This window comes from Mesoplodon bidens, assembly GCF_964165515.1.
Source record: "Mesoplodon bidens genome assembly, chromosome: 4".
NCBI classification, from domain to species: Eukaryota; Metazoa; Chordata; class Mammalia; order Artiodactyla; family Ziphiidae; genus Mesoplodon; species Mesoplodon bidens.
Window position 1 is genome coordinate 12,840,373 of NC_138160.1, and position 14,164 is coordinate 12,854,536.

Consider the following 14,164-nt stretch of genomic DNA (forward strand, 5'->3'; position numbering starts at 1 on the left):
AAGAACACTACTAGAGCTTCCTCAGGGATAGTTCTGGGAGGAAACCTACACGCATAGGGCTTCGCACTGATGGTTCTAAGAAGGAAATAGTATCCCTTTAATCTAGAAACAGTCTCTGTTGAGGAGTGAAGGCAACAAGGGAAGGTAGAGGCCCCAGCTTGCCTGGCGTCTTGGCAGGGCAGCTGGAATGTTGCACAAGGTGCTAATTATGGGTGATCTCAACTCTAGAAACCTTTAAAGTTGTGAAGCAATTGAGGAAACAGAGTGGGATAGAAGAAAAAATCTTAATAGTCACATGTGAAAGCTGTGAGTACGGACTGGCAGGTTTCAGTGGTCGGATTTTTCTGCTAACTGTACGCACTTCGGTAGTTTGATGATAAAGGAGAAACAAAGCCCCCCACCCAGAAACAGTTTGAATTAAAGTAAGAGGAGCCCCCTTCAGCCTAAAGCAGCGCCGTCTACCCTTCCCTGTGGCCACCTCTGGTCCCTGTCATTGTCAAGGTCGTGGTGTGTTGTTCACTGGACATTATCGTGGGTGGGAGAAGAGCTTTGTGGCCCCCGCTCGTGTGCCATCTGGAATGGTAACGTACAGTGTGGGCTGCAGCCACCCCCTGGGCCTGGAGGTGTGTGAGTTGCTTGTGGGCCCCTAGAAAGGTCCTTTAAGATGATGTGGATAAAGGTGAACAAGGACAGGCTGCTTGGGGGAATAATGGAAAGTCTGAAGCAGAATAACACATAGGGAAAATCTCTCTAACCGTGGCAGGTTTCAGAATTGCAAATAAACCCAGAAGATTAATTGCTGCTCTGACCTACCTGAAAATACTGTAGAACTGCGGGTGCCATGGGGTGTTTTCCCCCCAGTGTTTTATTATAAAAATTTTTAGACATGCAGCAAAGTTGAAAGAGCCTGAGGTGTTTTTATTTGGATAAAATAATGGCTGTCATTTATGGATTTGAAGGAAATGCAACTAGATGAATACACTGTGGAACAGAATTTCGTGGGATCCTGCCTGAGCTCTAACAGTGCTCGCAGTCCCTGCGTATCGGTGGCCAGAGAAGATGCCAAGCATGACCTTAGGGAGAGTGGGCTGGTGAGAAAGGCCGGCATCTCTCACGGGCCCTGACTGAGGCGGTGTGGCCTGCACCCGGCAACCGAAATGTCCGGATGGGACCGACCGTAGGTCGGCTTCGGAAAATGTTTCCTTACCCTCAAGTACAGGTGTAATGTGTATCTTCCCCTCCACTGACATTCAGATGCACGGAAGAAGATCTCACCTCCTAAGTAGTTTTCCTCTTCCCAGGAGAGGGATCTCTGAATAGGTTAACTTTGTTCCCTCCTTTAAAATGCTCTGTCTTCTAGTTATGCTTCAGCTGTTCTCATAAACTCAGTAGGGAACGGACCAGAACCTGGATATGATAAATAAGGTTTCCATCACAGCCACCCCTTTGACCCTCATCCAGTTCTCATTAAGAATTTAAATCTGATTAGGGTGACAGACCCTGTGACCCTGTGGTTAATGGTGCCACTGAAGGAAGCAGCCTTCCCGGAAGGATGACAACTCGGCTTTGGAGGGGTGTGTGCTGTGCGCCCAGCCTGCTCCTGTCTCTGTGGTGTGTTCTTCTGTTGGTGTTCGTTTGTGGGTTTTTTTAAAATTTTTGAATTTAATTTTATTTTTTTATACAGCAGGTTCTTATTAGTCATCAGTTTTATACACATCAGTGTATACATGTCAATCCCAATCACCGAATTCATCACACCCCCACCCCACCCCCTGCCACTTTACCCCCTTGGTGTCCATACGTTAGTTCTCTACATCTGTGTTTCTATTTCTGCCCTGCAAACCGGTTCATCTGTACCATTCTTCTAGATTCCACATATAAGTGTTAATATGCGATATTTGTTTTTCTCTTTCTGACTTCCTTCACTCTGTAGGACAGTCTCTAGATCCATCCACGTCTCAACAAATGACCCAATTTCGTTCCTTTTATGGCTGAGTAATATTCCATTGTATATATGTACCACATCTTCTTTATCCATTCGTCTGTCGATGGGCAAGTAGGTGGCTTCCATGACCTGGCTATTGTAAACAGTGCTGCAGTGAACATTGGGGTGCATGTGTCTTTTGGAATTACGGTTTTCTCTGGGTATATGCCCAGTAGTGGGATTGCTGGATCATATGGTAATTCTATTTTTAGTTTTTTAAGGAACCTCCATACTTTTCTCCATAGTGGCTGTATCAATTTAAATTCCCACCAACAGTGCAGGAGGGTTCCCTTTTCTCCACACTCTCTCCAGCATTTGTTGTTTGTAGATTTTCTGATGATGCCCATTCTAACTGGTGTGAGGTGATACCTCTTATAGTTTTGATTTGCATTTCACTAATAATTAGTGACGTTGAGCATCTTTTCATGTGCTTCTTGGCCATCTGTATGTCTTCTTTGGAGAAATGTCTATTTAGGTCTTCTGCCCATTTTTGGATTGGGTTGTTTGTTTCTTTAATATTGAGCTGCATGAGTTGTTTATGTATTTTGGAGATTAATCCTTTGTCCGTTGATTCGTTTGCAAATATTTTCTCCCATTCGGAGGGTTGTCTTGTTTATGGTTTCCTTTGCTGTGAAAAAGCTTTGAAGTTTCATTAGGTCCCATTTGTTTATTTTTATTTCCATTACTCTAGGAGGTGGATCAAAAAAGATCTTGCTGTGATTTATGTCAAAGAGTGTTCTTCCTGTGTTTTCCTCTAAGAGTTTTATAGTGTATGGACTTACAATTAGGTCTCTAATCCATTTTGAGTTTATTTTTGTGTATGGTGTTAGGGAGTGTTCTAATTTCATTCTTTTACATGTAGCTGTCCAGTTTTCCCAGCACCACTTATTGAAGAGACTGTCTTTTCTCCATTGTGTATCTTTGCCTCCTTTGTCATAGATTAGTTGAACATAGGTGAGTGGGTTTATCTCTGGGCTTTCTATCTTGTTCCATTGATCTATGTTTCTGTTTTTGTGCCAGTACCATATTGTCTTGATTACTGTACCTTTGTAGTACAGTCTGAAGTCAGGGAGTCTGGTTCCTTCAGCTCCGTTTTTTTCCCCTCAAGACTGCTTTGGCTCTTTGGGATCTTTATTGTCTCCATACAAATTATAAGATTTTTTGTTCTAGTTCTGTAAAAAATGCCATTGGTAATTTGATAGGGATTGCATTGAATCTGTAGATTGCTTTGGGTAGTATAGTCATTTTCACAGTATTGATTCTTCCAGTCCAAGAACGTGGTATATCTCTCCATCTGTTGGTATCATCTTTAATTTCCTTCATCAGTGTCTTACAGTTTTCTGCACACAAGTCTTTTGTCTCCTTAGGTAGGTTTATTCCTAGGTATTTTATTCTTGTTGTTGCAGTGGCAAATGGGAGTGTTTCCTTAATTTCTCTTTCAGATTTTTCATCATTAGTGTATAGGAATGCAAGAGATTTCTGTGCATTAATTTTGTATCCTGCTACTTTACCAAATTCATTGTTTAGCTCTAGCAGTCTTCTGGTGGCATCTTTAGGATTCACTATGTATAGTGTCATGTCATCTGCAAACAGTGACAGTTTTACTTCTTCTTTTCCAATTTGTATTCCTTTTATTTCTTTTTCTTCTCTGATTGCTGTGGCTAGGACTTCCAAACTATGTTGAATGATAGTGGTGAGAGTGGACATCCTTATCTTGTTCCTGATCTTAGAGGAAATGGTTTCAGTTTTTCACCATTGAGAATGATGTTTGCTGTGGGTTTGTCATATGTGACCTTTATTATGTTGAGTTAGGTTCCCTCTATGCCAACTTTCTGGAGAGTTTTTATCCTAAATGGGCGTTGAATTTTGTCAAAAGCTTTTTCTGCATCTATTGAGATGATCATATGGTTTTTATTCTTCAGTTTGTTAATATGGTGTATCACATTGATTGATTTGTGTATACTGAAGAATCCTTGCATTCTTGGGATAAATCCCACTTGATCGTGGTGTATGATCCTTTTAACATGTTGTTGGATTCGGTTTGCTAGTATTTTGTTGAGGATTTTTGCATCTATATTCATCAATGATATTGGCTGTAATTTTCTTTTTTTGTAGTATCTTTGTCTAGTTTTGGTATCGAGGTGATTGTGGCCTTGTAGAATGAGTTTGGGAGTTGTCCTTCCTCCACAGTTTTTTGGAAGAGTTTGAGAAGGATGGGTGTTTGCTCTTCTCTAAATGTTTGATAGAATTCACCTGTGAAGCCATCTGGTCCTGGACTTTTGTTTGTTGGAAGATTTTTAATCACAGTTTCAGTTTCATTACTTGTGATTGGTTTGTCCATATTTTCTGCTTCTTCCTGGTTCAATCTTCGAAGGTTATACCTTTCTAAGAATTTGTCCGTTTCTTCCAGGTTGTCCATTTTGTTGGCATAGAGTTGCTTGTAGTAGTCTCTTAGGATGTTGTGTATTTCTGCGGTGTCTTTTGTAACTTCTCCCTTTTCAGTTCTAATTTTATTGATTTGAGTCCTGTCCCTCTTTTTCTTGATGAGTCTGGCTAATGGTTTATCAATTTTCTTTATCTTCTCAAAGAACCAGCTTTTAGTTTTATTGATATTTGCTATTGTTTTCTTTGTTTCTATTTCATTTATTTCTGTTCTGATCTTTATGATTTCTTTCCTTCTGCTACCTTTGGGTTTTGTTTGTTCTTCTTTCTCTAGTTCCTTTAGGTGTAAGGTTAGATTGTTTATTTGAGATTTTTCTTGTTTCTTGAGGTAGGCTTGTATAGCTATAAACTTCCCTCTTAGAACTGCTTTTGCTGCATCCCATAGGTTTTGGATCGTCGTGTTTTCATTGTCCTTTGTCTCTGGGTATTTTTTGATTTCCTCTTTGATTTCTTCAGTGATCTCTTGGTTATTTAGTAGTGTATTGTTTAGCCTCCATGTGTTTGTGTTTTTTATGGGTTTTTTCCCTGTAATTGAATTCTAATCTCATAGTGTTGTGGTCAGAAAAGATGCTTGATATGATTTCAATTTTCTTAAATTTACTGAGGCTTAATTTGTGACCCAAGATGTGATCTATCCTGGAGAATGTTCTGTGGGCACTTGAGAAGAAAGTGTAATCTGCTGTTTTTGGATGGAATGTCCTGTAAATATCAATTAAATCTATCTAGTCTATTGTGTCATTTAAAGCTTCTGTTTCCTTATTTATTTTCATTTTGGATGATCTGTCCATTGGTGTAAGTGAGGCGTTAAAGTCCCCCACTGTTATTGTGTTACTGTCAGTTTCCTCTTTTATAGCTGTTAGCAGTTGCCTTATGTATTGAGGTGCTCCTATGTGGGGTTCATATATATTTATAATTGTTACATCTTCTTAGATTGATCCCTTGATCATTATGTAGTGTCCTTCCTTGTCTCTTGTAACATTCTTTATTTTAAAGTCTATTTTATCTGATATGTGTATTGCTACTCCAGCTTTCTTTTGATTTCCATTTGCATGGAATATCTTTTTCCATCCCCTCACTTTCAGTCTGTATGTGTCCTTAAATCTGAAGTGGGTCTCTTTCAGACAGCATATATATGGGTCTTGTTTTTGTATCCATTCAGCGAGCCTGTGTCTTTTGGTTGGAGCATTTAATCCATTCACGTTTAAGGTCATTATTGATACGTATGTTCCTATGACCATTTTCTTAATTGTTTTTGGTTTGTTTGTGTAGGTCCTTTTCTTCTCTTGTGTTTCCCACTTAGAGAAGTTCCTTTAGCATTTGTTGTAGAGCTGGTTTGGTGGTGCTGAATTCTCTTAGCTTTTGCTTGTGTGTAAAGCTTTTGATTTCTCCATCGAATCTGAATGAGATCCTTGCTGGGTAGAGTAATCTTGGTTGTAGGTTCTTCCCTTTCATCACTTTAAGTATATCATGCCACTGCCTTCTGGCTTGTAGAGTTTCTGCTGAGAAATCAGCTGTTAACCTTATGGGAGTTCCCTTGTATGTTATTTGCCATTTTTCCCTTGCTGCTTTCAGTAATTTTTCTTTGTCTTTAATTTTTGCCAGTTTGATTTCTACATGTCATGGCGTGTTTCTCCTTGGGTTTATCCTGTATGGCACTCGCTGCGCTTCCTGGACTTGGGTGGCTATTTCCTTTCCCATATTAGGGAAGTTTTCAACTATAACCTCTTCAGATATTTTCTTGGGTCCTTTCTCTCTTTCTTCTCCTTCTGGGACCCCTATAATGCGAATGTCGCTGTGTTTAATGTTATCCTAGAGGTCTCTTAGGCTGTCTTCATTTCTTTTCTTTCTTTTTTCTTTATTCTGTTCTGTGGCAGTGAATTCCACCATTCTGTCTTCCAGGTCACTTATCCGTTCTTCTGCCTCAGTTATTCTGCTATTGATTCCTTCTAGTGTATTTTTGATTTCAGTAACTGTGTTGTTCATCTGTGTTTGTTTGTCCTTTAATTCTTCTAGGTGTTTGTTCTTTAATTCTTGTAGGTCTTTGTTCAACATTTCTTACATCTTCTCAATCTTTGCCTCCATTCTTTTTCCGAGGTCCTGGATCATCTTCACTATCATTATTCTGAATTCTTTTTCTGGAAGGTTTCCTATCTCCACTTTATTTAGTTGTTTTTCTGGGGTTTTATCTTGTTCCTTCATCTGGTACATAGCCCTCTGCCTTTTCATCTTGTCTATCTTTCTGTGAATGTGGTTTTTGTTCCACAGGCTGCAGGACTGTAGTTCTTCTTGCTTCTGCTGTCTGCCCTCTGGTGGATGAGGCTATCTAAGAGGCTTGTGCAGGCTTCCTGATGGGAGGGACTGGTGGTGGGTAGAGCTGGGTGTTGCTCTGGTGGGCAGAGCTCAGTAAAACTTTAATCTGCTTGACTGCTGATGGGTGGGGCTGGGTTCCCTCCCTGTTGGTTGTTTGCCTTGAGGCAACCCAACACTGGAGACTACCTGGGCTCTTTGGTGGGACTAATGGTGGACTCTGGGAGGGCTCACGCCAAGGAGTACTTCCCAGAAGTTCTGCTGCAAGTGTCTTTGTCCCTGCCAGCGTCCTTGGCCACAGCCTCCCCCAGCTCCTGCCGGAGACCCTCCAACTCTAGCAGGTAGGTCTGGTTCAGTCTCCCCTAGGGTCACTGCTCCTTCCCCTGGGTCCCGATGCACACACTACTTTGTGTGTGCCCTCCAAGAGTGGAGTCTCTGTTTCCACCAGTCCTGTTGAAGTCCTGCAATCAAATCCCACTAGCCTTCAAAGTCTGATTCTCTAGGAATTCCTCCTCCTGTTGCCAGACCCCCAGGTTGGGAAGCCTGATGTGGCGCTCAGAACCTTCACTCCAGTGGGTGGGCTTCTGTGGTATAAGTGTTCTCCAGTCTGTGAGTCACCCACCCAGTGGTTGCAGGATTTGATTTTACTGTGATTGCGCTCCTCCTACCATCTCATTGTGGCTTCTCCTTTGTCTTTGGATGTGGGATATCTTTTTTGGTGAGTTCCAGTGTCTTCCTGTCAATGATTGTTCAGCAGTTAGTTGGGATTCTGGTCTTCTCACAGGAGGGAGTGAGAGCTCGTCCTTCTACTCCGCCATCTTGGTTCAGGGCCCTTATAAAGACTGAAACCCAGTCTCGTATTAGCTCAGTCCTTTTAGAATCCAGTCATTCCCTTCCAATTTCTTCATCCTTTGGAGGTGTTTTCTGCTTTTTCTTCCTTTCCAGATATTTGTGTTGAGTGAGAGGACAACAATTTCAGCAGTTATAATCTCTTCACATCTCACTCATGTTCGTTTGTGGTTTTATAAACGTAAATCTTGGGGTTCACACTAGATGAGAATGACGTTTCGTAGACTCTGCTTCCAGAGGTGTCTTGGCCATTCATTCTCTCCCAACCTCATCCCCAGTGAGGGTATGCACAGGATCAGAACGTCAGTTTGCAGAAATGGAGACACGACCAGAAGGTTACTGGTTTCACCAGTAGACAGTGTCTACGGCTCCAGCCTCCACTTTGTTTGGTCATGTGTTATATCCCTTTATATTAAGAAGCTTCATAGCACACTTGTTAGAATTACCTTTTTATAAATCAAAGAATTAAAGTGATTTGATTTTACTACACCTTAAAATCTCCAATTTTCAGTATTTAAAAAAATTATGAGAGCTGCACTGTCCAGTATGTTAGCCAGTCACCACATGCGGCTATTGAAATTACTTAAAGTTAAATAAAATATATTAATAAAATAATTTAAAAATAGAATTAGGGACTTCCTTGGTGGTGCAGTGGTTAAGAATCCGCCTGCCAATGCAGGGGACATGGGTTTGAGCCCTGGTCCAGGATGATTCCACATGCTGCAGAGCAACTAAGCCTGTGCACCGCAACTACTGAGCCTGCGAGCCACAACTACTGAGCCCACGTTCCACAACTACTGAAGCCCACATGCCTAGAGCCTGTGCTCCATCACAAAGAGAAGCCACCGCAATGAGAAGCCCATCCACTGCAACAAAGACCCAACACAACCAAAAATAAATAAATAAATTTATTTTTAAAAAAAAGAATTAAACTTCACCTCCTTAGTCACAGTATCCACATTTCAGATGCTCAGTAGCAGCCTGTGGCTGGTGGCTGGTGGCCTCAACAGCACAGATGGGCGTTTCCATCACTGCAGAAATTGTTAGTGCTGCTAATGGTTTACCTTCAGAGTGAACCATAAATCTCATCGGCTCCTTTTATCCATGACTCTGTGGGCCTCTATAATCAGATAATAGCCAAAACCAAAGTAACCAGGACTTGTATAGCTCTTTGAAATTTACAAAGCCCTTTAATACGCAATCTCATTTCATCCTTAAATCAGCCCAGTGAAGGACATGGGACTGATGGTGTTCATGGCCTTATATTCCGTTTGGGGAGTGATTTACCCAAGCTGGGACTTTCTTCAAGGTCTAGGAGAGTCTTTTGCTCTTGACCTGACACCACACTGTTTCACAAACAAAGCACTTAGATTTATTTTCTTATAAAATTTCACGTTCGGGCTTTCCTGGTGGCGCGGTGGTTGAGAGTCCTCCTGCCGATGCAGGGGACGCGGGTTCGTGCCCCGGTCCGGGAAGATCCCACATGCCGCGGAGCGACTGGGCCTGTGAGCCATGGCTGCTGAGCCTGCGCGTCTGGAGCCCGTGCTCTGAAACGCGAGAGGCCGCAACAGTGAGAGGCCCGCGTACCGAAAAAAAAAAAAATTTCACGTTCCATAAAAAATTTTAGAAGTAACATTTACTTTGAATATATCATAGTTATCATCTGGATAATTTTATCATATGTCTGGGTTGAAATTTAGAGGAAAATATTACAAATACTGTATCCGTATTCCCTTTTGAGTTTTTAAGGCAAATGGTACACATGTAATTGTTCCCATTTTAATGTCATTTCACTTTGTTAAAAGCATAGGTCTAATTCTTGGCTTGTAGTAAAACAAAAACAAGATTCTCATGTGATAGAAAGGGATTAGAATATATATCTGTATACATGAAAGAAAAAGATACTAATGAAAACAGGTGGAAGGTACTTAGAGTGATCATTGGCATATTTTGGTTCAGATTGAACCTGTCTTCTCCAGTTTACTCTGTTGGAGCCATGAGACCTGGATTCACAAGAAGAAAATGCATCATCCCTTCTGTGACTTTGCTGGGCCGAGAAGGGAGCCCATCTCCCTTAAAGGAACCAGGAGAGCGAGTGTGTTTATTCATACTCAGGGAGTAGAAATGATGAAAGAAAAAGAAAAAGTAGGGTAATATCTCCTAGAAATGAAAGCAGAAGCAAGGAAATTAGAAATAAGAAAGGAAACTCTGAATTTTGAATTCATATATGTATTATCGGTATAAAATTCAACCAGTCTTAATTTTTCCAAAGAGGAGAAAATCCCCCTAAGTAAGTATTTTAAACATTTACCTTCTGGGAAGTTTCTGTCCCTTTGTCTCCTGAATCGGTGTAACCGCCTGTGCTCAGCTAATGCTCCATCAGGCGCTCCTGTTGGGCATGAAATTCACTAGGTTGGGTGATCCTGGCACATTGGAAGCCCCTGCTCGCAGCAGATGGACAGCAGCGGAATAAATGCTTCTGAAAATAAGTTTGCTCATTAATTATTCAGGCTCTCCTTTTAAAGCTTTTGTATTAATCACTCTTCCCTTGTCTGCCTGCCTCACTTTTGCAAACCGGTCATCTCCTACTCAGCAGCACTGAAGTGACCTTTCTGCTGAGCATCAGAATCCTCAGCTCTGAAGCCGGTTCCTGGTTTGAATCCAGAGAAGCCTTGAATTCCCTTGCACTCTCCTGCCTCTACCCCCAGGCTGGCGAGACACATTTTGGTCCACATTTGAGCATTTAAAGCATCACAGACTCAACTGGTGCTCTGATCTCACTAGAGTACAGCAGCCACTTTCTGTTGTCCTTCAGGAAGTGTCAGGCTCTGTGCTGGACATTCCCCTGGCTGGCGAGACACATTTTGGTCCACATTTGAGCATTTAAAGCATCACAGACTCAACTGGTGCTCTGATCTCGCTAGAGTACAGCAGCCACTTTCTGTTGTCCTTCAGAAAGTGTCAGGCTCTGTGCTGGACATTCCCCTGGTGTTCCAAGCCCAAAACATATTTGTCAGGATGGTAAGAGAGGTGTGTGCGTGTGTGTGTAGAGGGTGTGTAGTAAAGTGGTCAGAGAGGTTTCTGAGCAAACACACCAGCGTCCCTCCCCCTCCCATATTCACAGGGCACATTATATTAATAGGCTCTAGGAGGTTCTATTCTATAGGTACCTGTTGAACTTTGACCCCAAACTTGATTCTGGGATGCTTTTTCTTTGTGGAATGCCTGTTAACATCCTCTTCCTTGACTCTCCAGATAGGGATTGCTGCTCTGGCTCCGATCTCTTTCGGGTGTTGAGCCTTTCAGAAAGCATTCAGGGACTGGAGCTTGCCCTTTAGAGTCTAAGGTTGCCATCTTAGAAATAAAAGACAAAAATTGTGCTTGTGCAAAAGTCCACGTAAAAACCATGGCCAGGTTTATTTCTGTCGTTGGGGTATTTTAATCGAGTGAATTTAGATGTGCAGAGTCCTTGTTCCACAAGATTTCTGTGTTACAAGCTGTTCTGCCCTATGTTTTTAGAACTGGTCTATGTTTCTGCAGGTGAATATAATCAATATTTCTCCAGATACTTTAAGAAATTATAAGGAAGTTAAGTAACTACAGGCATACATAAAACTGCTCAAATGTTTCTCTTTACCGATAGCTTCAAAAGCTGGGGTTGAATATATTTTAGTGGTCTTCTTGGTACAGTAATATATTAGTCTGACACTTCTGCTTATTGTGAAGTGTTGTGTAACCAAAACTTGTTTTCACCTTGTTACATCAGAAGCATTTTATCCTCTCCTTAAGAATATGTTCACCTCGGCTTTGTTTTGGGTGTTTTGTAGTGGCCAGTGTGCAGGAGCAGTTAATTGCTGACTTGACCTGGTGATTTTTTTTTTTTTTTTTTTTTGCGGTACGCGGGCCTCTCACTGTTGTGGCCTCTCCCGTTGCGGAACACAGGCTCCGGACGCGCAGGCTCAGCGGCCATGGCTCACAGGCCCAGCCGCTCCGCAGTATGTGGGATCTTCCCGGACCGGGGCACGAACCCGTGTCCCCTGCATCGGCAGGCGGACTCTCAACCACTGCGCCACCAGGGAAGCCCGACCTGGTGATTGATTAATGTTGATGGTTAACCTCAGTCAATTTTGTATTTGAAAAAGGTTTACAGTAATTTAAGAGTCGGCGTCACATGCAGTAATGGAAGAAGATAGAGTTAAATCGAGATCAAGAATGCTTATAATCATCAACTTGACCTAATTGTAGGACACTCCATCCAAGAAATACTTAGACATATGCCTAAGTAGTCATAAGTGTCTTCATGCAGAGGGGGAGAGGTATAAGGAATTTTCTTACTATGTCCATTGCTGTGGTGGTGTCAGGAGGAGCTGTAGAGGAGGGTACTGAGGACCTTCCCCTGGGCCTGCATCCGTTTAGTCATGTTTGAAGCCGTCAGAAACCACATGCTATCAGCTGACACTTAATGCCCTGGGAATTAGTTTCGAGCCCTAGGATTTGCATACAGGTGTTTTTTTGAGCCAATACATTAATAATAAAGGGATTTTTATAAACAATTATTATTCAGGTGACTTGTCTATTTTAAGTTCCTAAAAATGTCATAAGTACCTGGGAGGTTATTCTCACATATATTTTAAGAGAATTATAGCACGTTTCTTATCTGGCAGGTCAGTTACCCTGCATTAAATAGTCACCCTCTGCATTCCTTGATAAGTAGAAAGACGGCGCGGAACGAGAGTAAAAGAGGAGAAACCCAGGGAAATATGTTGATGTCTGTTTGGCTTAATTGAAGTAGCGTCTTTAATTGGGCCTTCTGCTGCTTGCCTGTGATGCTTAACCGCGATGGATGCTGATAGGATCCCCCTAGGAAATTTGGCAGTGATTTCTCAGCTATCGATGAGTCCTGGGATGTGGTGGTGGCAGTGAAGAAGACAGGGTAGGTAGCAGCAGCGACCCAGGACGGCAGCCTGCAGCCCACGCTCTCCTCGTTTACGTGCCAAGTAGGAAGAGCCCAGTGATTCCTCAGCCTCCCTTCCATTCAGTGGGCACCGCTGAGGAGTTTCGGCCCCGTTCGCTTGGTGTCCTTTGATTCCTGTGTGTATTTGCTTCTGGAAAGGTAGACAAATGGACCCCCTGCTCTTCCTAATGATAGGTAGATGATTTCAGGAATCATCCATTGCCGTTTTAATGTAAGAGGAAAGCAGGAGGGCTGGACTACGGCTCCAGGAGTAGCAAGAGGCTGAGGGGAGGAGGTGGACGAGGCTTCTGTGCCTTCCATGGCCAGCAGCGCGGAGCAGTTGGAAACACGGATTCAAATGCACAACGGGAGAATGAACCAGGTTGCCCCAAACCGCTCATGCAGGGCAGAGGTGCTCCCACGGGTGACCACAGAGCCACCCGAGGCTGTCATTTCAAATGCAGCTTCCTGGGCCCAGCCCCAGTGCTGCCAGAACCTACGCTGGAGGGGGGCGGCCGCAGAGTCCAGGAATCTGGTTTGAGAACTCATGTCAGTGCCATCTGAGATGGAGGCTCAGCCGTGCTTTGTTCTTAGACTGTCTCTCAACCACGCTTATTTCAAAACCACATTAAAAAATAGCTACTTCTCAATATCGTTTGCTACTGGTAGACATAATCCTTTTTTTTTTTTTTTTTTCCCATACCATCCCAGTATATGAGCAACGTGGACTCGTGGTGCAAAGCCTGTGGTGAGGTGGACCTTCCCTCCGAGCTGCAGGACCTGGAGGATGCCATACATCATCACCAGGGGATATATGAGCACATCACCCTTGCTTACTCTGAGGTGAGTGGTCAGATCTACTTCAGCTGTAAAGCAGCACTATTTTTGTGTCATAGCACTGAAAGTTGAAAAAATCAAATTTTTGGCTAGTCTAGAAGAAACTTACAAGTTTCGAGTTGAACTGAAGTTTCATTGTAACTTTTGAACAGGAGTTGGGGGTGAGGGCTAGTGAGTAAAACAGGACAGAGCAGAGGGCAATCTCTTCACGGCCCTGTGACGTTTGTGGATTTTCTTTAGAGTGCTTAGATTGTCATCTGCTAAAATCAACAAAATTGTAATCTTCTTGACTACCTCTGTTTAGGAAATAGTATTTTGTGTGCTATTCAGTCTAGTCAAACTCAATCTACTATTCCTGAATGAAACTTTCTAGAAAAGAGGGAAACCTGATATACCTCGTGTTCTGGATTTCAAAGCATACACAGGGGCTTCCCTGGTGGCTCAGTGGTTGAGAGTCCGCCTGCCGATGCAGGGGACACGGGTTCGTGCCCCGGTCCGGGAAGATCCCACGTGCCACGGAGCGGCTGGGCCCGTGAGCCATGGCCGCTGAGCCTGCGCGTCCGGAGCCTGTGCTCCGCAGCGGGAGAGGCCACAACAGTGAGAGGCCCGTGCACCGCAAAAAAAAAAAAGCATACACAGTTTTTTCAAGTGTGTAAAGCCACTTGCTGTTCTAGGAATCTAAGTGGACTGTTTTCTTTATTAGTTTAAATTAATTATTTAACATATCCCTGCTTTATTTTCTGCCACGTTCTGTGCCAGGCTTTGTTGTAAGGACGTTATGTAATCACTTG

The 14,164-nt window shown here is 42.8% G+C and overlaps 1 protein-coding gene across 3 annotated transcripts in view; it reads left to right on the forward strand.

Moving 5' to 3' along the window:
* Positions 1-14,164, forward strand: part of TRIO (trio Rho guanine nucleotide exchange factor) — a gene marked incomplete at its 5' end in the record, with an annotated part of 386,192 nt that overhangs the window by 172,929 nt on the left and 199,099 nt on the right. For all 3 annotated transcript variants that reach the window (XM_081233199.1, XM_081233200.1, XM_081233198.1), the window contains one exon: positions 13,248-13,379. In XM_081233199.1, the coding sequence (XP_081089325.1) occupies positions 13,248-13,379 (132 nt within the window). The remainder of the gene's footprint in view (positions 1-13,247; positions 13,380-14,164) is intronic.